The following is a 26,629-nucleotide window of genomic DNA, read 5'->3' on the forward strand; positions in this document are numbered from 1 at the left end:
GGAAGTATTTCATATTCTATCATTCTCTTATCATAAACACTCACACTCACTTTCATAAGTATATTAACTCTCTCACTCATTGCTATAATTTACTCTCATAATATTCCTTACATTTATACTGACTTGAGAGTTAGAGAACCTTTTCAGGTACCTCCCCCAGCAGGTCCAGGCCCTGCAACCACCAGATTAGAAGACCGCAGTACCCGGATATCCAGATCCGACCAACCTAGTAACTAGTAAAGAACATTGGCACCGTCTATGGCTTATCTACACCATGGTAACCACTAGAAATCAAGCAAACCCCACTAGCCACATAGAACCAGCAACCGCCAGCCAAAGTCATCCCCATCCCCAAGCCACAAACACCAATCACCCAACAACTTCTCCAGATGATACAAACACAAGGGCACATCATCCAACAGCAAGCTCAACTCCGCGCTGAACTCCGCTAGTCCAGACTAGAATCAAGCCTATGACCATCACGACTGGCACTCCCTGAGCATAGCGTCGAGTCCGCTGGTGTGTCCCACCCTATGCACACTATCCCAAAACCACAAAAATCACAAATAATAGCCGCCCACTATACCACAACACTTCTAGGGCAAAACACCCCTTCACCGAAGCCATCATGACCACCCCCATACCCAAACATTTAACCCGACCAAGCAACATTGACCACTATGATAGGACATCTCACCCCCGGGACTACCTTGACGCCTTCTAGGTGACCATGTTATTCCATGCAGCTTTAGACCCCATCATGCGTCAGGTATTCTCACTCACCCTGAAATGAGCTACTCTGTAGTTGTTTACACAGATTACACCTAATAGTATAGACCAATGGTCTACCTTGGCACATATGTTCAACGTCTGATTTACAACAAGTAAAGAACAACCACATTCATCCTATACCTTTCCAGCATTCGGCAAGGTCCACACGAGTCCATCCTGGCATACTTGAACATGTTTAACACGGATACGATGAAAGTACACACCGTAACTCCCGATGTGGTAGTGCATATACTGGTCACTAGTCTACAAGATGGCCTTTCTAGACAAGAGCTGGACAAATACTTAGACCTCACAATGGAAGACCTTCGTTCCAAGATGCTGCAATTCATCAACGTCGAAGAAACTCACCACTTTCCCTCGTTTGCCCGGTACATTGAGTTTTGGCCATCACGGGGAGAAAGCGGCCCAAGTTTCAAGACACTCCTCGAAATGCCCCAAAATTGCCCAGAAAGACTAAGTATACTGTGTACACTCCCCTTAATGCCAGTTGCTCTAGGGTCCTGCAAGAGGTCATGGCCATACACCTCTTCCAGCTTTCCAAGCCTAATCCGAATAAAAGAACAAGAAACCAAGACAGGTCCAACTACTGTGAATTCTACAGCGTCTTCGGCCAAATAACTAAACACTACACACAATTATGAGACACAATAAAGGACCTTATACAAGTCGACCACTTACAACACTTCATCGTTGGGGCACATCAACAAAAGCGACCATCTCCACCTCAAAGACATAGTCCACCCAGGAGACGTTCCATCCCCAGAATCCAACATGGACGTCCCCCGAACAAGGACCATACCGATAGGTATCACCAAGGTAACCAAAGAAGGAAAAGCCTGGTTGATATTAACACTACTTCTAGAGGATTTGTAGTAGGAGGAACCTCTAGGTCCGCCTAGAAAAGATATGTAAGGGAGGTCATGCAGACTACAACTAGAGATGCTCACCATCAGCACACATATAGGATCCCCCCCATCTCATTCGACGACCGTGATTATAAGGGTGTTGTTTGGGGATATGACGATCCTCTGGTCATCATGGTCAACCTTAATAATAAGAAGGTTGGTCGGCTCTTCATCAACCAAGGGAGTTCTGCAGATATAATGTTCCAAGACCTCTTCGAAAAGATGGACATACATGATCGAGTCCTACAACCTTGTGATGGGAAGCCAATGGGTTTCGTAGGTCAGGGAATCACCCCGTGAGGGTATGTGGACGTATGGATAACAATAGGTGACCATCCCTTAAGCATAACTCCTCAAACCAAGTTTCTTATCATCAATTGTAAGTCCGTATATAATGCCATCATGGGTCGACCAATGCTTAACCGCCTTGAGGCTATGGTCTCCATACCACATCTATGTAAGAAGTTCTTCTCTCCTGATCTAAGAGTGTGCACAGTCCAGGGGATCAACACAATGCCCTGATTTGTTATCAGATGAGCCTCCGGCAAAACACATAAACAAGTGGAAGACCACCCCCAACAAAAAAACCTCGAAGGATCGACATGGTTGACTTGGGCAACACCCTCTCGGATGGTCAAAAGTCACAATTGGTGAAATGTTTGAATAACAACAAGGACCTCTTTGTTGGTGTGCAGCCGATATGCTGAGAATTGACCCTTCGTTTATGTGGCATCGGTTAACTACCAATCCGAGAGCAAAAGTAGTGGCACAAAAACGAAGGTAAATGGGGCAGAAAGAATAGCAAAAGTCGCCAAGAAAACTGCATAATACTTGAAGTCGGGTTCATCCGGGAAGTCACCTACACCACATGGTTATCAAATGTACTGCTAGTGAAAAAATCGTCTACAAAACGGCAAATGTGTGGATTACGCAAATTTGAATAAAGTGTGCCCAAAAGATCCATACCCATTCCCAAATATTGATCATTTAGTGGATAATTTGTCCAGTTATCAATACTTATCCTTGATGGATGCCTAATCAGGTTACAACTAGATTCCTATGTACCCACCAGACTATAAAAAAAATGCCTTCATCATCAATAAAATGACATACTGTTACACCATTATGCATGTTGGTCTAAAATATATCGGGGCCACATTCCAAAGAATAATGAATAAAGTATTTGGCGATCAAATAGGGCGACATATGGAGGTATATATGGATGATATGATTGGAAAGAGCCTCCCCCAGGAAGATCATGTCTCCATTCTAGAAAACATCTTCCAAGAGCTTTGCAAGTACGACATGCAGCTAAACCTTGAGAAATGCACATTCGGGGTTGAAGCTAGGAAATTCCTAGGCTTCCTACTAACAAGTCGGGGAATAGAAGCCAAACTCACTAAATGTTGGGCCATTGTCGATATTAGAAGCCCCTGATTAGTAAAGGAGGTCCAACAGCTAAACGGTCGGTTGTTAGCCTTATCCAGATTCCTTCCTACGGCCGCCAAACATTCCATTCCCCTCTTTCAAACAATACTTGGTTACTCCTGCAGTTCTCACTAGGCCAGTGCCCGGTGAAACACTATATGTGAACTTGGCGGTAGTAGATGAAGCTATAACCGCCGCCCTTATCCAAGCAATTGATGAAGGATAGCGTTCGGTCTACTTCACAAGTAAGGCATTGTAAGGTCTAGAACTTATGTAACAACAATTGTAAAAGGTAGTTTACGCCCTCTTAATGGCCACTAGGCATTTAAGGAAATACTTCTAATCCCATCCAATGGTGGTAGGGACCAACCAGCCCACCAAAAGCATCCTGCAAAAACCGGAATTGGCCAACTGGATGATATCTTGGTCCATTTAACTGTCACAGTTTGATATCCGATATGAACCTTGGATAGCCATTAAAAGTCAAGTTTTATCAAACTTTATCGCCAACCTGACCTCACAACTGGATAACCAAGGCGAGACTTGGACCATCTATGTAGACGGATCGTCTAACCCAAAAGGAAGTGGAGCCAAAGTATTGTTGGATAACAATAATTTGGTGACCATTAGCCTTCACTCACCTTCACTTTCCCCTCATGAAATAATTAAGCTGGATACGAAGCATGGATAATTGACTTATAGCTAGCAAGGGAGGTCGGCGCTGTAAAGGTCACCATCTACAGTGATTCCCGGAAGGGAGGTCGGCGCTGTAAAGCATTCACTCACCTTCACTTTCCCCTCATGAATTCTGTTATGCTACCTTGAGTGGGTATGTTACAGCACAATGAATTGAAAAAATTTAAATCCAAAACAATGTCTTTTCCTTTCAAGTAGGAAGCAGGACGGGTTTTCCGGAAGTTCAAGTTGCAGTAAAATACTCTAACAATTTCAGGATAAATATCATTTCTTTCACAGCAAAAATTGAAAAGGTTTTGTTGCCTGATAAGTGCCAAAAGTATACACTTTTCACCATCATTTTATGGCACTTATCCTATGCAAATTGTAGAAAACCAACTTAAATTAACACTTTTTAGGTGAATATTGCATGATTAAATAAATTGGTTCTTTATTAATTATTGTCCAAGTTTTCTTTGAGTTTTGTAGGAAATTGGATAGTAAAGAATAAATTGAAAGATGGATAAGAATTCAAGCCAAAATTCAAGACAAAAGCTCAAAATGAATTGCTAAAAGTAATCAAGTTAAAGCATGGCATGCTATGTGCTTAATTTGGTTACTTAGCCTTGAAGAAAGGTAGCTTACTTCGTCTTGAAGAAACCTATGTTAAGGTAGGCCAAGCAACTTGCAAAAATCAAATGCTTACCTTAACTTAAAGAAAACAGCCCAAAAGTGCCAAGCAACAAACAAAAATCAAGTAACAAACCAAAGGAAAAAAGGTTGCTTCACCATGAAGAAATGAAGCACATAGCACCTGGCCAAGTCAGCCAGGCACCAAGCACCAGGTCAGGTCAGCTAGGCACCAAGCACCAGGTCAGGTCATCCAGGCACCAAGCAACAGGCCAGGTCAGGCAGGCACCAAGCACCAAGCCAGGTCAGCCAGCACCAAGCACCAGGTCAGGCCAGCTAAGCTGCTGAAACAGGCAGCTGAGTGTGGAACCAGTCAGCTGAGCGGCTGAAACATACAGCTGAGCGGGGAACCAGGTAGCCAAGCTGCTGAAACAGGCAGCTTAGCGGGGAAACAGGTGGGCGAAGCGGCTGGCGCACCAGAAAAGTGATTTTTTGGTCAAATCATGGAACATCTTACTTTTTATTTGCTTAAAGGCCAAGAACATGACCTCATGGATGAGATAAGGATATGACAAGAAGGAGGAGGTGTCATCATGCATGTAACCAAGCCCACCATAGGGGTCAAGTAGGGGCCAAAGTGGCTCTTCATAGGGGCCAAAGATGACCAACTTAGCTACCAAACAAGGCAGCTGAGCATCAAACACCTTAGCCTATAAAAAGGCACGAAATTCTCATTTGAAAAACATTGTAAATTCATTCTAAATTATTCCTATTTGATTCCTCTTCAGTTCCTTTCATTTTAGGTAGTTTTTAGGCTACTTTTAGAGTAGATTTTCATGTAATTCAAGAGGAGAAAAGGAGAAGGCAAATGAGATGCAAAAATCAATTTTGTACTCTCATTTGGAACTCAAAAGCATCCAATCCTTGGATGAATGGCTCATGCTCCTAAACATTTTCTTTTGAACAAGGTTAAGTAATTTCTACTTCTTCTTAATTTACAGAAGTTTGGATTTTAATCATTCAAGTTGGTGCTTTGGTTAATATTATTTGTTTGAGAAGTAATTAATGCTATTTTTAGATTGATCACCTAAAAAATGAGTTCTCAAGTCAATAAAATTACTTTTCTCAAACACTTAACAAATAAACTAAGAAGTAGTTGTACTACTTAGTTTATTTGCCAAGTTAAGCATGCTTTTCATAAGATCTTACATTCATTACTAATTCAATATTAGAGTCGCCAATGGTTAGGGTGTGACAACCTAATCTCTTTTATGGCCGTAGTATTGTTTAAGTAATGAACATAAGTGTTTATCATTCTACCATTTTAGGATATACACTAAAAGGAGGATTTCAGACCTTGGTGTTTGGGGTTAACCAAAGTAAAACATAAGAACTTGTCTAAGTAGTTCAAACTCAAAAGAAGATAAGTAATATATTTTCCTTATTCAAAAAGATTTTTTTCAAAATGATCTTGTCTCCTCAAGAATTTTTTAATATCTAGTTTTATGTTCATTGTTTACTTGTTTATATTCACTTTAAACAAAAACCAATCAAAATATGTTCAACTCCATTATTTGTGCATTGACATATTTATATGATTCATTTTATTAGGCAATTCCTTGTGGTTCGACATAACCATATACTATACTACAATTGATCTTGAAAGAGGTGTAAATTATAAAATAGTAAAGTGTTATCAATAAATTTATTTGTTGAAAACACCTTTTAATATACAAAAGTGATGAAACTAACTTACAAACTTTTATTTATTGTTATTTACTTTCCGCATTTTATTCTTTAATACCAACCTTCCTTAAGGAAGAAGTTTGGTTTGTTAATAAAATGAACCCGAAAGGGAGTAAATAAATAAAACGTCACTAAGTTTATTATTCTTTTGTTCTTTATTTATTTTTGTATCTAACAACTAACTATTCATCAATTTTATATATTAGAATACCATTAACCCGGTGGTGGAATTTATTCCACAAAACCGAGATGGTATTCAAAAGGTACTTAATAATTATGTAATAGGTAATTGCTTCGATACCATTGTACCGGCATTAGAATTTATTCTAACAAAGCTGATATGGGGCAAAGAAGGAATGACTTATTTACATGATTATTAACGAAGTAAGTCGTAACAGGAATATTCTTGAAGCCATTATATCGGAGTTGGAATTTATTTCAACAAAGTCGAGATGGTGAACAAAGAGTAAAACCGAGTTCTCTTACTTAATCAAACAAAAAGAACATAACGACAATGAGAGTATTAATCTTTCAACAAATTGACACTGATGTCAGGACGATTTGTTGAGAGGAGAAAACTCCCAATAAAAAACACTGAGATACGCTTTCAACATTGCCGTAAAAGATAAGGGAAAATAAAATTTTCAAACTCAAAGTTCTCGACATTACCGAATTTTGGAGTAAAGATGGTTCGTCCATGGAAGTGTTTTTCGAAGACATTGCATTGATCATTGTTTGCGAGAAGTCATGCTAAATCGAGAGGGTTAGACTCCAAGGATGAAGTCCCTTGCTTCTTTTGAGTCACATCTTTAGCCAAGGGTTTAGTGAAAATAGCTGCTAGTTGGTTATGAGTATCAATGAATTCTACAGTCACATCTTTCTTTTGGACATGGTCCCTAAGGAAGTGATGCCTTATATCTATGTGTTTGTTTCTAGAAGGCATAATTGGATTCCTTGTGAGATTTATAGCACTAGTATTGTCACATTTTAGAGGAGTGCAACCTAACTCTAAGCCATAATCTCGTAATTGTTGTTTAAGCCACAACGCTTGGGCACAACAACTACCTGTTGTTAGGTATCAGTAACATAATACACCTAGAAGAGGGGTTGAATAGTGTCGCGGTTCCCACTTACCGTTATTTGCACCAAAGCCCTATTCTAGAAAATTACCCAGTTAATCGATTAAAGCTATGACTTAATCGATTAAGTCGCACATAATTAGTAGTTGCTGACTGGCTCAATTACACAACAAATTACAGATTATACAGAAATGATATAAAAGATATATTTGAACACAAATGATCTTTATTTGGAAGTAATACTATATTCAAAATATCAGCTACAATAGGTAATTAAAAGCTACTTAAAATAATAAAGAGATAAGGGAAATAAACAACCTCCAACAAGTTTTTTATACTGGTTCATTTAGCGGTCCACTACAAAACAACATCCAGTCCTACCCTCTGATATGAGAGATTTTCTTCACTAAAATTGAAGCCAATGTATCTTACATACTCACTTCCAATTACTAGACCTTGAACGCTACCTTCTTGAGTTCCCAGAACCTCTACCTTGGTTTGACCTTACCCAATCGCCTAGGAAAACCTTTCCTACAATCCAGCCCTAGCCAAGAGTATGTTCTAAACTCAAGACCTCCAAGTCTTGGTGAAGACTCTCTGATCTCGTTGGTGGTACGACACTAAGAGAAGACTTTCCTTATTACACAAACAACACAAAAAACAGAGTAATGTGAAGCACAAAATAGTTCAAATATTACAAGAAAGAACAAGCTATAAACCCTACACAAATCTCACAATTACTATGAACATGTATAAGATCAGAATCATGAAGAACATGTAATATCAACCCTTAAGAAATCTTACTATGAACATGTATGAGATCAGAATCATGAAGAACATGTAATTTCAACCCTTAAGAAATCTCTAAACATTAATGAAAGAATCATGCAAGAACAAGATAGAATGATGAACATATTGAATAACATGCAATGGATGTTATGTTAATCCCAAAGCATGATACTATCTCAATCGAATCTCACATGCAATTCTCTATGCCTATATGACATACATTGAACATGAAAATATGCAACTTAGCAATTCTAAACTGAGTGAATGAAAGATCTAAAATCGTATATGAAATCTGTTGAAAATACAGTTTATATAGAAAAGTAGGTTTGCACTAAGTTAATCGATTATGTTGCATGTTAATCGATTAACGGGTTGTTAGAGAGTAACTAAAATCTGGTTTTTAGTTATCTGTTGAAACTGTTAAAAATTGTTTTCGCGTTAATCGATTAAAGCTTCACTTAATTGATTTACTGGCATATTTTCAATTAAGATGTTAATTGGTAAACTACCTATATGTTATGCTTATCAACTATACATGGTTTCCCTTTATGTTATGCCTAAAATGCACAAATAACATGTATGATTAATGCATGAACATATAATAAACTTGATGGCATGTCTAATGAAAATGATATGATAGTTTTTAGACTTTATGAGATTTGCATCTAGGTTTACCTAACCTAGACTCAATAACTAAGACACATCTAAGACTCTAGTCTAGACATGAAGCTCTTGAATCTATGGCATGTTGATTTGTTGAGTTGTCTTTAAGCTTTCACTAAGTCCTTTGTCTTCATCAAAACATAGGCAAGCTTACGTGCTCTCTTGACACATTTGTTGAAAGGAGTTTTATTTTGTGTATTTTATTTATTTGGTAAAGTAAGTGAACTCAGTTTTATTCTTTGTTCACCATCTCGGCTTTGTTGAAATAAATTTCAACTCCGGTATAATGGTTTCAAGAATATTCCAGTTACAACTTACTTCTAATAATCATGTGAATAAGTTATTCCTTCTTTGCCCTATCTCGGCTATGTTAGAAAAAATTCTAACGCCAGTACAATGGTATCGAAGCAATCCCCTATTACATAATTATTAAGTACCTTTGAATACCATCTCGGTTTTGTGGAATAAATTCCAACACCGGTTTAATGGTATTCTAATGTACAAAGTGATGAATAGTTAGTTGTTGGAAACAAATAAATAAATAAATAAAGAACAAAACAATGATAAAGTTAAGTGACCTTTATTTATTTACTCCATTTTGGATTCCTTTTATTAACAAACCAAACTTCTTCCTTAAGGAAGGTTGGTATTAAAGAATAAATAAATTGTGAAATGTGAATAACAATAAATAAAAGTTAGTAAGTTAGTAAGTTAGTTTCATCACTTTTGTATATTAAAAGGTGTTTCAACAAATAAATTTATTGATAACACTTTACTTTTTACAATTTATATCTCTTTCAAGATTCAATTGTAGTAAGTATAGGGTTATATCGAACCACAAAGAATTGTCTAACAGAATGAATCATATGAATATGTCAATGCACAAATAATGAGGGAACATATTTTGGTTGTTTTTTATTTGATTTGATATGCACATAAACACTTAACAAGAAACATAAACTAAGTATTAACAAATTCTTGAGGAGACAAGATCATTTTGAATGATGAAAGTATTTCTTAACTTCTTATGTATTTGAACTACTTAGACAAGTTCTTATGTTTTACTTTGATTAACTCCAAACACGAAGGTCTAAAATTCTCCTTTTAGTGTATGTCCTAAAATGGTAGAATGATAATCACTTATATTTATTACTGAACAATATTACGTCTACAAAGAGATTAGGTTGTCACACCCTAATCTTGGCTACTCTAATATTGAATTAGTAATGAATATAAGATCTTAAGAAAAGTATGCTTAACTTGGAAAATAAACTAAGTAGTACAACTACTTCTTAGTTTATTTGTTAAGTGTTTGAGACAAGTAATTTTTCATGACCTGAAATCAGTTTTTAGGTGATCAATCTAAAAAGAGCATTAAGAACTTCTCAAACAAATAAAATTAACCAAAGCACCAACTTGAATGATTAAAATTCAAATTTAGAATAAAAGAAGAAGAAGAAATACATAATCAACTTTCAAATGAAATTGTTTGGAGCATGAGCCATCCATCCAAGGATTGGATGCTTTAAGTTCCAAATGAGATTACAAAATGGATTTTTGCATCTATTTGACTTCTCTTTTATCCTCTTGAATTATAAATTAAAAACTATTAAACTTACTTACAAAAGCTTCTATGAACCGAGCTTTCAAACTAAGAAATAAGAAGAGAGAATTGTGTTTTTTCTTAAGGGAAGAAATCCTCTTGAATGAAGGAAATGTCTTCCTATTTATAGAGTTTTCCCTGCCACTGTTGAGCTGCTTCTTTGCACCGCTCAGCATCTGACCAAACCCTTTAGCATGGGTTTGGTCACTTGGTCAAGTAGATTGGTCACCTTCTTAAGCTTGACTCACCAAGGCTAGTTGTGAGCTATGGGATCAGCTATGGTGAGCTACACTTGAAAATCCTATGATGGGCTACTTGAAGTGAGGTCGTGCATGACTTTATGGTTTCTTGATGGCTAAGTTAATTCTGGGTGCATACCACTGAGCACACATGTGGCACCGCTAAGCTGTCTACTTGAGCAGCTTTTGACATATAAAAGGATTAAACCCAAGGCAATCTAACATCTAAGGCCTTCTAATCTAGGGATGCGGAGGAGGATCTCTGTCATCAGGTACGATCAGATTACTATCACCTCGGATGAGGAATCTCAGCTTCTCAAACACTACATAAAACCTCGCATTCTATGCCTCAGCGGTGTTCTGGACAAAGCTCCTCAGAGGCTGATAGTGGTTATCAATGTAAGCAACCTGACGCTCCACAAATTGTTCCAAATCAGTATGTTATGAGTCCTTCAAAGACTGAAAGTGTAAGTCCATCCTGTTGTTCATCCTTTGCTCCATGGCATCCAACTAAGCTAATCCAAAGGATGATTCCTGCAGCGCAGTTCCAGATGGCTCCCCTTGAGTTTCTACATTAGGTTGATCTGTACCAGCCTGATCCTCATCATCAGATAGCTCCAAATCCACTGTAGTAAAATCTTCCTGGTATTACCAAGTACTTCCATACTTGTAGATACCCATTATGTGGATAAGGCTTTCACCAACAAGGTGATCTTTGTCAGAACTCTCTATGATGATGGTGTCAGATACGTCAATATGCAGATAGTCAATATTTTTCGATATAAAGATGTTGTAGGGGAGAAATTTGGATTGTGATGTAGAGACATTATACATGACCTTTAGAATTTCATCAGGCCAATTAACCAATATATTCTCCTTCACAGCATACATAAATTTCAGATCATTAACAGTAGGTTGTGCGTGATTAGTGTTCCTCTGAATCAAGATGTATGCAATTAAATAGTGAAGCAATCTATTCTCTACCGATAAAGAACCAGCTTTAGTCAGTTCTCCTTGGACATACAGATGGGGACCTCTCAGACATGATTTATGTACCTCAGCAGCATCGAAATCAGCAAGCCATTCATAATCACCTAGGCTAACACCAGTAGTGGACAAGCCACCCATATTCATAAGAATGCTACTATCCATCTCAAACAGATTTCCCAAAATCATAGACCAATGTCTACCATCCTTGTAACGGAAGTTAGCATAAAATTCCCTAATCAAAGCGGGGTACAATTTACCCTTTAATTCCAAAAACATTACAGCTCCCTAAGCCTGCATACCTTGCGGAAATTCGAAATTTTGTTCCACCATCCAGGTAAGATCAACATACCTTATGCAGGTGGGTTTCCTTCACAAAAATTTGGACAATTGGGTCTCCTGAAGTATGAGTGAGTAGTAGGGATCCCCATGGTCGTGCCTCACGTTTGGATTTGAAGATGAAGCATTAGGAGGCCTACGAGTGCAGTGAGCAATTGTCTTGAACCTCTTCGAACATCCTATTTCCATTGTTGATTAAAACCGTGAGTAATGAGAGGAGAAGGAGGATAAGGGAGGAACCCTAGAGCTTAGGGTTTGAAATTGGGAATGGGATTTCTTGGGAAATAGAGAAACGGATTAGGTGAATTGAGGTGCACAAATGGGTAAAGGTGAGGTTTAATACTTCTATTAAGCTAAGATTTCGAAATTGTTGTTTGCATTTGAGATTTTCAGAGAAAAGGAGGAAGAGAAGGAGTGAAAAAGTGACAAAAAGGCATCTGATTCTAATATATTTGATGTCGTTAATCAATTAAGTGTCGCATTTAATCGATTAAGCAGTGTAAAAATTCCTGTTACTTAGATATAGTAACTTGTTACACATTATTTAAAAAAATTGTTTATACTTGAAGTGTTTCAATTTTATTAAAAAATAGTTTGAGCATTACTACTATTGTATATTCGAGAGTGCAGGATAGAAGTACCTATTTAGACTTAGACTAATTTGTCTTGAAGCTTTGTCTTCTTTGTCTTCATAAGTATTCTTCCTTTTCTTCTTTTTGGTGATGTTGGTGTCTTCATCAAAATCGTGCCAAGGTCAGGAGCAAAGATCTTCTTCACAACTAGAACCCTTGGTTACTAACAACTAGAACCCTTGCTTTTTGATCATGCCAAAAGGGGGAGAAAGTGTTGTTTGAGTTTCGCAGGTCGTATTGAGCTTCCGCATCTAATTTTGGAGCCCTACCTATATATCACCTCCTATATGGATTGATGGGGAGAACAAAGTGAGGGAGAGCAGCGCATTCTAATTCAACCATTGCAAACACTTGTTGTCCAACATCAAGATAATTAAAGAAATGATTGTTTAAAGTTTGTCATCATCAAAAAGGGGGAGATTGAAATGGGAAATAGTCAAAGGTTGCCTTTATGATTGACCTACATAGTTTTGATGAAGACAATGATTTAAATGGAAGCTTGAAGATATGGACATCACAACAAACAACATGACAAAGACTCGAGGTCAACATCGTAGACGTAGGATTATTTTAATATTCTAAGAAGTCCTAAGATGATTGCCTAGTTTAGAGTCTAGGTTAGGTAATCCTTAGGTGGAAGTCTCACAAGAGTTTAAAATGAAATTCGTATAGATTGAGGCATTACAGCTAAACATATATGATAAGTAGAATCATGCGTAAGCATTAAGCATACATGGTTTTTGTGCATAAAAGTTGTATCTATTTCAAAATCATGTATTGCATGTTCATTCATTACATAGAGAGTTACCATGAATTAATGAAAAACCATTTTCATAAATATTAGTCGATCATGTCTTGTGCAAATCCGTTGATCGATTAAGGATTGGTGTAATCGATTAAAAGGAGTTACAATGGCTAACTTCCTAGGATTTTTGGCTTATTAATCTATTAAAGAGATTGATAACCAATTAAGCCTTAACAGAAAAACAATTTTGCATAAACACGTTAATCGATTAAGATAGTAGATAACCGATTAATGTCAGGTTAAATTAGTTTCATATAAAAGCTGTATTTTCAACCAATGTGCATTATGAAGAAGATTCATAAATTTTCATTGAGAGAAAGAAAACCAAGATTCTCATTACAAAAATCCCATAAATCTTGCTTATTCTTTGAGTGAAAGAGAGTGAAATCTTGTGTTGTTTTCATAAGAGAAAAGAGAGAGAAATTTTACGTCACATTCAGTTTTAGGCTTCTTGTGAGTGTTCTATAGTGCTTTTTATAGTTGATTTCAGAGTTTATATTCACACATTAAGTGTACATCGATAACTCGGCAAACATTGTGAAAAAAAAGATTGGTTCTCTTGATGTGTTAGTATAATCGTGAAAATAGAATTGTGTCTTCACAAAGACAGGAAGTCTTGGATAGAGCGAAACTTCAGCAAGGGCTAGAATTGCGAAATGTGTGGTATCTGAGTAGGCGAGTTGTGAGGTCAAAGCGAGTGAGTAGGCTCATCGGATTCAAGAAAGATGTTCTTCATAGGTGTATTGGAAGTGTGATTGTATCAAACAATTGTTTTCCAATAGTGAAGAAAAATCTCTCGAGATCAGAAGGGGAGGCCTGGATGTAGTTTGCAAGTGGACCCGCAAACGAACCAGTATAAAAATCCTTCAGCATTCTTATTTCCTTATCTCTTTTACATGTCAGTCTTTATTGATTTCTTAATTGTTTGATTTCTGTGATTTGTGCTTACTGTTATTAATCTGTGTTAAAATCAAGAATCAATTTATGGCAAAAAAGATTGTTAATCACCATTGTTTGCTTTGCAAGAAATGTAGTTTTCAAGAATAACAAGATACAATATAATAAATTAAAGTTGTTAATAATCGACTAACTCTAGTTGTGAATAATCGATTAACAAGGTTAATAATCTATTGAAAGTAGTACTTTCTATTTTGCGAATTTGTTAGAAAAGCGGGACTAGTGATCCGCTACACTTATTCAACCCCCCCCTGGTACCCAACACTCCTCTAGGATGACATAGATATAGCGGGCATAGGGCTTTCCCTTTTCCAGTCCTGAGCGAGCCGAGGCGACTGCCTCCTCATCAATTGAAACAGTTGGGAACCTGGTTGAATCCGCATCGGTGAGGTTGACCGATGGCTCGGGTTGACGGGTCAAAGTATCAACCGGTGTTGGCTGACCCGAACCATGGCCAGATGAAGGACGAACCTTTGGTTCTTACCAAGGAGTGGACCTCTCCATGGGTTGTCTAGGAGAAGGAGTCGGCGAGCTTGTCCGCGCTCACTTGGAAACACCAGAGGCATGCTTCCGGTTCTTCAGGGAAGTATGCTTCAATAGCTTGCTCTGGTCCACTCGGTCACCCATTTTAGCTGTTGTAGAAAAGTGACAAAGACAAGTCAGATACATATAACAAAAACACAACTAAGTTGACCCCGGAAACCCGAGCAAGAAACTTACCGACCATCCCCTCAAAAACAGAATCACCCTGCGCCAAGGCATAGCATTCAAGGGTTCTCCTAGTTTCAACCCAGTCCAGCATCTCCTCAGTCGCATCGGCTTCGTGGGAATCTAGGTCTTCGAAGGGGTAGCTGAACTTGTCAGCCGGTTTATGATGGATACCACCATCCTAGGAGAAAGGTAACAAGGGCTTCCCTTCTAGCCCATAAGCCCACGTATGGCGGCTCCCATGAGCCTCTACCTGGTAAACATTGGCCTTCCAGTTCTTTATTGTACCCTTGAATGGATGGAATAGGGTGTGTTTGCTTTTTTACTGAAGGCACGTCCATCCCCAACGGCCATGCTAGTTTTCGTCCTTATTGGTGTTGCACGTCACCTGGAACATCTAGAAGAAAAGCTGGACAGTGCAGGGCAGCTCCATTACCTCGCAGAAAATCTTAAACGCTCGGATAAACCCCCAAACGTTTGAGTGGAATTGAGATGGAGCCACCTAAAGGAGACTTAGGACGACGACATGCCACCCGTTCAAGGGTATCTTCACCCCAATCCTACGAGTGACGTACTCGTACAAATAAAAACTCCATTTGTCCCTCGTCTCTGCCAAGAGGTCTTGACAAACTCTATCATCAGCCCCCAGGGCATACCAGCATATGTCATTGGCCGGTTTGACCAAGATGTCCATGTTCGGTCGAGCAGAAGCCATATAGGAACTGGGTATGCCCAACACCTCGCTATCCACCCACCAATAGTGAGAATCTAAATGGATCGATGCCTCCGAGATCGTGTACAGATTAGCTCAGTTAGCAAAGTTTCTCCCCATTATCAACCTGTCACTAGAAGAAGCGTCATAATCTGAACTAGATATTCCATCCAGGACCGAACACCACTTCTCAAGAAAAGTTGTCCAGTCCAGAGCGGTGGTACCCCTTCCGACCCTTCCCCTCCTCCGGTTACCTAGTAATGATGGGAGGGAAAGGTCTCTCAGACCATATCCACGGGCAGAGGCAAAACTCATACGCCAATGCTGGTGGGTTAATAGGAAAGTAAAAACGGGTAGGGGCCCGGGAAAAATGCCACCTCATCAAAGCTCGAGTCATGCTCGACATAAATGTCCATATATGTAAAAATTACTAAAAATAACAAGCAAAGGGTGAAAGGAATTACCGAGTAACTAAGGTTGTGAAGGCGGAAGAAAAAGTTTTAGCAAAGCAGATTGTCGAGTAGCGAAGATTGCAAGAAATCCTTTAAAGAATTTTAAGAAAGCAAAGTGAAGCCCAAATAAAGGAGGGACCCCCTATTTATAGGGGAGAATGGGACTAGGGCCCTCCTACAAGGCCCAACCCCAAAAACCACAACACAAGGACACGTGGCGAATAGGAAATGAACCATCATGACCTTTGACGTTTGAATGCCTCATACGAAAGATGGCTTTGGCCTCCACGAATCAACCGTTAGTAAAGCACAACAATAAATCCTTCACATACCAACTGTCATTGAAACACCACAATGATCTGAATCACACCAACAGACCTTTGACATACTCTTTCACCTAATTACCAATCAAACTGGGAGGTAATTGCTACGTCACCCTCCCGACCAACTAATTCCCTCGGACAAGTGGGCCACTCAGCTTATGCGGCTGGATGACACGTCATCCTCCCAGGAAACTAACCCCTTTCAGTTAAGAAACCTTGTATGATCGGACAACAAGACACTTCCGAATGTATTTTCGTCCCAAGTTATTTGTGGCATCCAAGATCGCTCAAGAACAGCTAGAGCCTGTCGTCATGCTCAACTGTCGAGCAAACTAACAAACTAGGGGCAACTGTTCCATCCTGGTCAACCGGACACCTCATCCGACCAGGATGGGATCCATCCGACCAAATAGGGGCCAAATAGACATGGTTTAAGTACTTACGTCACTCTCCCGTAAGGCTCATAATCACCTCTAACAATTCATTTAATACATCCCCAATTGAACTCTGTCATGCCACCTATGAGGTCAGTCTGTCCCCTTGGGCCAAGCAAGTCCAACTTGAAGGCTCGCGTCACCTCACATCAAGTGTCACTATTCCTAACACCTCATTCAATACATTCCTAATTGGGCTCTGCCACGCCGCCTCTAATTTCATCATGTCCCCCTGGATAGTATAGTTAGAGACGAACCTACTATGTGGCGGTGACAGGTTTGCTATACCTCTATGACACCTACTGTCAGTCACCATCAGCCACTGGATAGATGACACGTCACCACAACATTTACTATAAATAGGGGATGTCCCCTTACATGGAGTATCTCATATTCTCTCATTCTCTCATATCTTAAACACTCTCAATCACTCTCATAAGCACATTAACTCTCTCATTCATTGCTAGCATTTACTCTCATAATCTTCCCTAGATTTATACTGACTTGAGCTTTGGAGAACATTTTCAGATACCTCCTCTGGCGGGTCCAGGCAGTGCAACCACCAGATCATAAGACAGCAGTACCCGAATATCCATATCCGACCAATCCAGTAACCAACAAAGAACAAGTATAAAAGAAAAAAATAATGTATTAAATAATTTAGTAAAAAATGTTTATCCGTACTTATGTGATGGAAAATAAATGAAGAAAATAGAAATTTGTAGAAAATTCCAATAGAGAAAAATATATATTAATCATCTAACCTATTAGGTGATGATTAAAAGAATGAAGATGGGTGATGAAGAGGAAGGTAAAGGATTGATTTAATAGTGAAACAAAATTTTGAAAAGAAATATAAGAGAGTTTAGGACAAAATATATATTTTTTGGTATAGTTAAGGATATCTCATCACTTTATATATATTTCAAATTAATCTTTTTTAAAATATGTTATTGTTTTTCCCAATAAATATCACTTACCTGAATTAAACTCTTAACTCTTTTTTTTTTTTTTTTGTATATGATAGAATATGAATGTCAAACAAAAATAGGTGTGGTAACAAAATAAACTCTGACAGTCCTACCTCTCCCCACTTCCCAATAGTGCATATGGTATAATTATTTGGACTCATGAAATAATAGAAATGGACATTCTACAAATTTGCCATTTACTTATGAGACCTTCTCGTAAATTATGTAGTGAGGTCACTTGCTTCTCTTACTAACTGAGGAGCAGTGTTGACCGTTTCTTTTCTTCAAATTTTAACTTCTCCATTACTAACTAATTAGCATGTTTGAATTTAGGAATGGTAATAGGGCGTTCGGTTTATACTTATTCAACCCCAAACCTGAAATCTAAAACTCGAACCGAATTAAACGGGATTGAAAAAAAATGATATTATCACCGAATCTAATAGGTTTTGGGTAACCTAAACCCAATGGGAACTCGCCTGAACCGTGTATTTATATATACTAGCGTGTTGATAGCTACTATCGTGTTTGTCAACCCGCTTTCCTATCATTTATAATGTATAGTTTGTATGTCATAAATGTCAAACATAATATTTTGTGTTAAATATTTGTAATCTACAGTTAAATTTATTTGATTGGTGTAATGTTCTACATTAAAGAGTGATAGTCATAATGTAAGAATAAAAAATAATTAACCAAATAATATGAGCATATATTAGGTAGAGAGAAACATTAGGTTATATATAATTTTTTTTTGTAAAAATTAGAAAATAGTAAAGGCAAAATAGGGAGAACCACAAATTACACCATGGTAGGTGGTTATTTTAGGTTTTCCCTTTATAAGTAGTATAGATATGTCAAATTTATATATATATAAGTTTTAAATATGTATTTATATGTGATATTGTAATTTTATATATATTAAATGGGTTTGAGGCGGGGTTAGGATAAAATATCAACTATACTGAACCTGATAGTTAAACTCTGGTAAAATCCGAACCTGAATTCAAACTCAATCATATAAATTTTTCTATTAAATTTGGGTTGAGTTAGAGCGTATACCCATGAATTCAGTTTTAATTTCCACCCTATTTGCATTGTTTCTTCTCTTCTCTCCAATTCCGCAAAATCTATTTAAGAGAAGTGTAGAGGAGTGTGATATGATTACTACACTTCTTTTTATTCCTTATTTTAATTCATCAAATTGTATATTTTTACTACGCCTTTTATACCCTTTTAATTCCTTATTATTTATTTACAATATATATAGTAATATTACCCTCCATAGCTTCTATCTCGAAGATTATCGATGTTTTCTCCCCAATCCTCTTTGACCGTATCTGATCAAAGTTGCTCAATCTAGATGGATAAATTAATATACATTTATTTGCTACACATGAACTAAGTAACTTTAATTAAGTTTTACTAATAACCATAAAGTACCTGCTCAAAAAACAAAATCTCCTATTGTATCATTAATAAACAAGTAATGTCCACATCTAATATTTTTCTAGCATTTTTCTTTTCTTTCGATCATTTATTTTACTTTTTGCAACAAATTAATATTATGTCTATTTCTCACAAATTAATATTATGTCTACTTCTCAATATTTAAATTTTCAAAGATAAATTTTTTATAAACTAAAGAATTCACGGATAAGATTTTTCTAACATTTTCTCTCCTTTCAGTAACTCATTTTACTTTTTATCACATGTTAATATTTTCTCTACGTTCCTCACAACTTCTCAATGTTTAATTATTCATAATAAATTTTTCCTTCATCCAATAATATTTTACATGTTATTCAATTTTATCATTTCAAATTGTTCAATCTAAGTTAATATGTAATTTATATCTTTGTCCTATACTAATTTAACTTCAATAGAGTAATATAAAGCTATTGGTGCCAATGCAATTATATACTGCTAGTTTGATTATATGAAAGCTAAGTTCAAATCTCATATTCAAAACTACTACAGGAAGCTGGGCTCACACTTGATTATTCTCAAACTTGTAAATACAATAGTTAAACCAATAAAAGAAATATATAAAGTAAGGACGATATTAAACAAAACTATAACACACCAGCTAATATGATCAGCAAATCAAACTCTATAATTAAACTCCTTTGGCTCTTACTGAAGTGAAGAAAACTGATACTTTGTCATAGGAAACAAGACAAGCATTTTTTTTTTACTTTTGCAAAAAGCATTAGCAAAACTGGCTTCTCACTAATATCTTGTGATTTGTGGTCCTTTATTTGAGTGTCCTGAACATTAGAAAAATCAGGTAGTGCCTTAGAGAAATGCTACCAAAGATGCTTTAAAGAAGCCTACAGGTCCCACGTGTTCTATACATTCCACCTCTCAAAGGTATTCAGTTGTGATTTACACATTGGTGCTGCTTTTGTTGGCTTTCAATTCAAGTTGAAAGTTCACAACATTTACTTTCTGAACTTTCACTGACACAACTCAATATTGTATCTTCCATTAGTTCTGAAAGAATGGCTTCACCCATTTCAAAATCAACTGTTTCAGCTTCGAACCGGAGGTCCATCCATGCACCATTTTTCTCCATGTCTTTCCTAACATTTTTTTCCAAAGTAAGCGGTGGAGACGTGGGAAGGAAATGCCAGCACACTCCTTCCCAGACCTTGAGAATAACCTTTTGCATATTTGGAGTTGGCCTTATGCTAGGATTTAAAAATGATGCGAAAGGCGAGACCCCGAAGTAATGCCAACAAACCTCCATAAGAACTTCATTGGTGCAATCATATAGAAGTTTCTGATCCGGGCAAAGATGGCTTGATAGGAGCTCTACCTGATCAAACAACGAAGGGTCTAGTATCTTGTCCGATGAAAGGCATTTCATAAACAATTGATCCTTAGTCAATCCAGAGGTTTGCAGGACTTCTTTAATATAGTCATATATCAATTCCTTATCTTCAAGACAATGCTTTCCGCTATGGAATTGATTTACTGGTGAAGAATCTTGTTCTTCAAATTTCAGTGGCCTTACTCTTACTTCAACTGAAAATCATTAATGAAAGTGATGCCAGATTAAAATTTGTATAGTGAGCATAAAGTTATGCTACCAATTATTATATTAATCTCCAGGAAAAAAAATAAAAGACAAGAATATTCAACCAAACAAACATGTTGAAAACTATTTGTAGAGAAGTTCCAGGAAAAGCATGATTTAGAAAACCCACAGAAACCGGCATTTTATACTAGTTTCTAAAAATCTAGCTTCTCAAGAAAAGAGTTTAAGAACACTCAGATATTTTTCACATGGATCTAGTGCAGGAATGCTTACCAAGACTGATATCATCCTCTAAGAACGTATCAAGAACAGATACAGGACTCGGTCGCCCAGATATATCTGAACCACTTTCTAGCTCTTCAACTTTCATAGTGGTGGATAAGTGAGAAGGCGACGAAAGTGGAGATGATGATTGATTTTCGTCTGTTACATTCTGTTGAAAGAGAAAATGATAGTTTAGATAACTGGTCACACCAACAAAGAAAAACCATAAAACTAAAGCATCAAAAGATCTTAACAGTTCCTTATTTTGACTACACATCTAGCATAGTAATTAGTAATTACTTTATCTTCAAATTATCTATTGATGTAAAATATAAATAATAAGAGACATTACCTGCTTCAAACATTGAGAACAACTTGCACTATCATGAATTTCTGAGAAATTGTCATGTTGGTCGACCTTTCCTGTACCGAGGCAAACAGGTTCTGAGGAAGTTGCCAAGATATCTATCTCCTTTTCAGATTCTATATCATCTGCAGACAAATTAAGAAAGGATAAATAACAATATATAAAAAAAACACCACCCATACACACCAAAGTGTACCACAGCATCTATCAATGAAATCATTTTTGAACATGATACCTTCAATAACTATCTCATCTCTAACAAGAGAGCTATTTTCCTCTTCATCAACATGACCTTGGTCATCTGAGAATTTTGAGCCTGACTTAGTTTCTTGTACTTTATCATTAGAGCATGACCTTTCACTGCAAATGCATGACTGCTTCTCTTCATTGTCTGCTTCCAGATTTGAATGATCAACAGAGGTTGCTTGTTCGGGAGACAAATTATCCTCATTAGAATCCCAGTTTTTATCTTGAGCAGAAAATCTTGTCTGTGCAGTCACAAAATGGTGCTCCCAATCCCTTACAGGACTACCAAGGGGAGAAAAGTTGTACTCAGGAAGAGATAGTATTCTCCCAAGGGTGCTGGGAGTCCTCCTACTTGACAAGTCAATGTTCTCATCTCCATTACTTACAATCTCAGAAAGATGTTTCTTAGCCTCTATGTATAAGTTAGAAATCCTTGGTTTGGGATAACTACTATTTTCCAGTTCCATTACCAATTCAGAATCCTTCAACGTACCAGACTTATCTACTTTCATAACACCATTTGTACGTCTTGCAATTTTTTCAATGAAGAAATGATCCTTATTAGGAGATCGCATTCCGGAGTTGTCTTTACCAATTGCTTTGGCACTTGGCCTCTTGTTTTGAGATTCGGCAGGGTATTTTCTAGAGATCCCTTCAGAGTTCCCATGTTTCTCCCTTCCCATAGCATGCTTTAATTTCCTTTTTAACTCCGTAAGAGAAAAATGTGAACCACCTCTAACAGAAGGACTATTGTAGTGGACTTTATCATGGGAATGTATTGGTGAGTCAATGTTGTTTTCAGTTGCAGAATTTTTCAAGTCCATTGGCCCAGGCTTCAAAATAACAATCCTATTTGAAAAGTCAGTATTACCATTTTCATTTGTTGAAATTTTTGATTGAGACTTAACCTTTCTTCTGAAAAAGTTATGCTTCTTCTGGTTGACGATTTCCTTGGTGTTTTCCAGATTGCCAAGTTCTTGTTCAGAGAAATTGGAACCACTGACTGAACCGTACTCTTTCTCATTTTCCCTCCGAGAGTTCACAAAGTTTTCAACATATTTTGACAAAAGTGATTTTGGATCTTGTCGAAGTGAAAGGAAAAAATCCTTATCTGAACTTATAAGCTCAAGTGCTTCCTTAAGTTCATCAGAGCAAAGGAATTTTTTAGCTTCTGCAAGATCTTTGCCATTCAGTATCATCTGATTCACAAATTCATGAATAGCATCTCTTGCAATGTTTTCAGAAATAGCATGCTTGTGTTTTGACTGCGCAAGAACTTCTCTGTCATTTCCACGCATCATGGAACAAGCATCTTTTAGATGAGAAAACTCTTCAGTTACCTTATCCAGATCAATATTATCTTTAGATTGCTGCCTCGAATGCTGACTATACGAAAATTCAGATTTCAAAGTTGCATCCAAGTTTAAATCATCTGTGTCCAGATAATGACTTTTCTTGAAAGATTTCTTTTTTCTTTTCGAATCTACCTTCAGGGGGACTACATACCTTAATCTGGATTCCTTTGATTCTAGTTCAGCATTATCTATATCCTTCAATGGATTTTGGTCAACAAACATCTCTTCTTCTATGAGTTTCTTCACACTAGGTTTATTAATATCGGTTTTCACTTCTACTCTTTTACTATCTTCAATGTCCTGAAATATTCATGATATGGTTATATAAAAAAATGCACATAAATCCTTGTACAGATAACCTAATTTTACTACTAAGTTGGAAATGTCAACTTTCAGTGGTGAGTTTCAGATTCAAGAGTTGCATCAGCATATAGATGGACAGACTTACAAGATTGCTTTGGTCAACTTCATCCAAATTGCTCAACACCTCAAACTTGTTCATAGAATGAAGATAACCTGCAGGGGGAAAATATGGAATTCGATAATTATTTTGATACATTTTATGAATCCAGCAGAACTATACCCTCAATTTATTCCACAGTCACTGTAGACAAGGAAAGCATATTTTGATGAAAGATTTCATCTTTAAAACATTATATAAAATTTCTTGACAGGTAAACATCAGTGAGTGCACAATTACACAGTATATACACATTTCTTAAAAATCTATTTTAGCATATAGAATATTTAGATCTACGTGAAACACAGTTCTTACCAACAGCATGCTCATGGCTTCGCCTCTTATCCGCAATCAACTTCCGAGTAGGGTGACCATGCCGAAAATCAAACATACTAATGAAACCCCACATACAGCCTGACTTATCTTTCTCATACCGCACAGCGCGTCTTTGGGACTTCTTTGCCATAAGTATTAGGTACAGCTGACTCCCTTCTTTCCTCTTTGCTCTTTCCCCTTTCCTAATAGTGCAAATTTAGTGTTGGACTTATTTGCCTATAGTCATCCAAAACATCTGAGGTAAGATTAAGCAACCTGATTAATGAACAAAAACATTACATAAATATATACATGATGTTAAAAGTCATCAAAACACCTATCATTTCTCCCTCTAATGTCTGAAAAAACCCGTAGTTCATGATGCAGTAAATATATGCAGACTAAATTAATCTCTATACACTAATCTCATACCCAAAATATAAAAAGGACGAGTCAGTGTACGAGACTCCCACTTAGTGGAATCTGAGGAGAGTATATGTATGCAGCCTTACTCCTGCAAGTAGATAGGTTGTTTCTAGGATTTGAACCCGCGACCTCATGTAAAAAATATATGCAGACTAAATTAATGGCATGCTAATCTAAATTAAATATCATTTCTCCCTCTGATGCATATAAACTAAGTGGCTATGAATTCATGTAGCAAGAACTGGATAATCATAGGAAAGATTATATCATATTGCTTCAACCAAGTACCTTAGTTCCTTTGGCCTTCTTGATTCAAAGTGGTGAAACAATAAAAAGCAGATGCAGCCTGATGGGTTCACTGACAAAACAATTAGGAATTCCAATATCAGCTCCACAAGTTTCCGAGATTAGCTTCCTTGGGAGGGGAAGGTATCAATTATTAATTAACTATCTGAATCCTGAAGTTCCAGAGAGAAAGGTGAAAAGGCTAATTGAGATAACAATCAGGATTCAACTTTTATAATTCACAACAAGTCACAGCTCATTGATTCTCTCTTCTTCCAATAAAAATATAGTAATGGTCAAACATGATGAAAAAGTTTCATTATAATCACATCAAAAGCTTCAAACACAGACAAATGACTCAAAAATCCAATTTCCTTAATCATCAAATGAAGCAGAACTTCATTAATTCTCTACAACTGAATCCATGACTGCAATAAATGGTGCAGTTATCTGGTTCAAACAATTAAATCAACCACCTAAACAAACAACATAGCATAGATGGAGCATGCAATTCATACATATTGTGTCATGAAAAAGTCTTCCAATAAATCCTTACCAAATCACTCTCTCTGAAGTTCCACCATAAAATCAAAAATGTATCATCAAAGTTGAAACTTGAAATTATCTCAATCTCAATTTCAACACCAAGATAGCATGTTAATAATTATCTCCACCCTCACTCACTTAAAGAGAACTGGATGGAGAATTCTGTATGAAACTATTGTTCTTCTTTGAGAAGAATTTTGGCACAAAAAATGAAGACTTTTGCAAATGGGTATGTGTATGACAGCAAAAAAGAGAGAAAACGTGGTAAGCTAGCACCGACCCATGATTTGTTAAGGAATATGATTCTGTTAGGGGCAACCATTGAACACTTAGAAAAAGTGAAAAGAAAGAGAGAGAATTGGTAATGAAGGTCGGAAAGAAAGTGAAAGGGAATAGCTTTTCTTAGGACTTAAGCACAAGGATACCCAAAGAGTATGTATTAGACGAGAGATTTAATATTATATTTACTTTACAATGCTACTCAATATAATTGTTGCATCAATGTCACGTATCTCTTAATATTTGGTAATATGCTTGGTGTCTCCGACTTGTCCCGACTAACATATAGTGTTATGTTATTTAAAATTTTCAGCTCAGTAAAACATATATATTCTTATATGATATTTTTTCCTTTGTTGAAACAAAATAGAGCATTATGTTACACTATAATATTTATAGATAGGTAGTCTCCATCCATGATAGACTCATTAACATATTGAATTTGCTATATTAGGAAAGAAGAGGCTCCTAAAAGCTTTACAAAGATGTTGGTCCCAAGGCATAGTGTTAATAGGTAACAATAACATAAGATAGCCTAAAACAAAGGGAAATGGATCTTCTCCAGTACTTGAGAGTCCAGTGCTGGATAGGATGATGACATGTAGCCAAAATTTTTTTTTAACAACTATGATTACAAGTTATTTTCTATTAAAAATAAATAAAAACTCTTTAAAAAATTCTCAACCACATATTCCAGTTAGGGGTGTAAGTGGTTCCGGTTTAAACCGCGAAACCGATGGAACCGAACCAAACCAAACCGCAAAATGTGGTTCGGTTCGGTTTCGCGGTTCGGTTCGGTTATTTTTTTAAGGAACCGTTTATGTTCGGTTCGGTTTATGGTTTTAGAAATTTAGGAACCGTTAGAACCGAACCGAAGTACATATTAAAGAAATATATATTAGGGATTAAGAAATAATATTTTTATTATTGTTTAAATTCTTCAACCAATTTTCTAGCTTAAATTATCAATTTTTGTGTGAATTATAGTGTTACATATGGTACTAAATTGTTATTAAGTTAGTATTATATATGTTATTAGTTACTAAAATGTTCCCTAATGTCTTATGATTTGGAACATGTTTTCCAATTTTTGTGATATTGAGTTTGAAACCAACATATATCATATATTGTTATACATGTATTGTTTCATGTGTTACTAATTATAAAATGTAAG

At 36.7% G+C, this 26,629-nt stretch overlaps 1 protein-coding gene across 6 annotated transcripts; it reads right to left on the reverse strand.

Moving 5' to 3' along the window:
* LOC109336432 (intracellular protein transport protein USO1-like) lies at nucleotides 19,965-25,609 on the reverse strand. Of its 6 annotated transcripts, none has more exons than XM_019573070.1 (8): nucleotides 25,187-25,609; nucleotides 24,634-24,703; nucleotides 23,920-24,156; nucleotides 23,593-23,660; nucleotides 21,779-23,444; nucleotides 21,529-21,668; nucleotides 21,186-21,345; nucleotides 19,965-20,899 (listed from the first exon to the last, which is right to left on the reverse strand). In XM_019573070.1, the coding sequence occupies exons 3-8, from the start codon at nucleotides 24,068-24,070 to the stop codon at nucleotides 20,292-20,294; spliced, it is 2,793 nt and encodes a 930-aa protein (XP_019428615.1). In that variant the 5' UTR covers nucleotides 24,071-24,156; nucleotides 24,634-24,703; nucleotides 25,187-25,609; the 3' UTR covers nucleotides 19,965-20,291. The 6 variants fall into 6 exon arrangements, with proteins under 6 accessions (XP_019428615.1, XP_019428606.1, XP_019428590.1 ...); XM_019573061.1 differs by having other exon boundaries at nucleotides 23,920-24,175; XM_019573045.1 differs by having other exon boundaries at nucleotides 24,634-24,803.

The sequence above is a fragment of the Lupinus angustifolius genome, chromosome LG02 (genome assembly GCF_001865875.1).
Source record: "Lupinus angustifolius cultivar Tanjil chromosome LG02, LupAngTanjil_v1.0, whole genome shotgun sequence".
In the NCBI taxonomy this organism is placed as follows: Eukaryota; Viridiplantae; Streptophyta; class Magnoliopsida; order Fabales; family Fabaceae; genus Lupinus; species Lupinus angustifolius.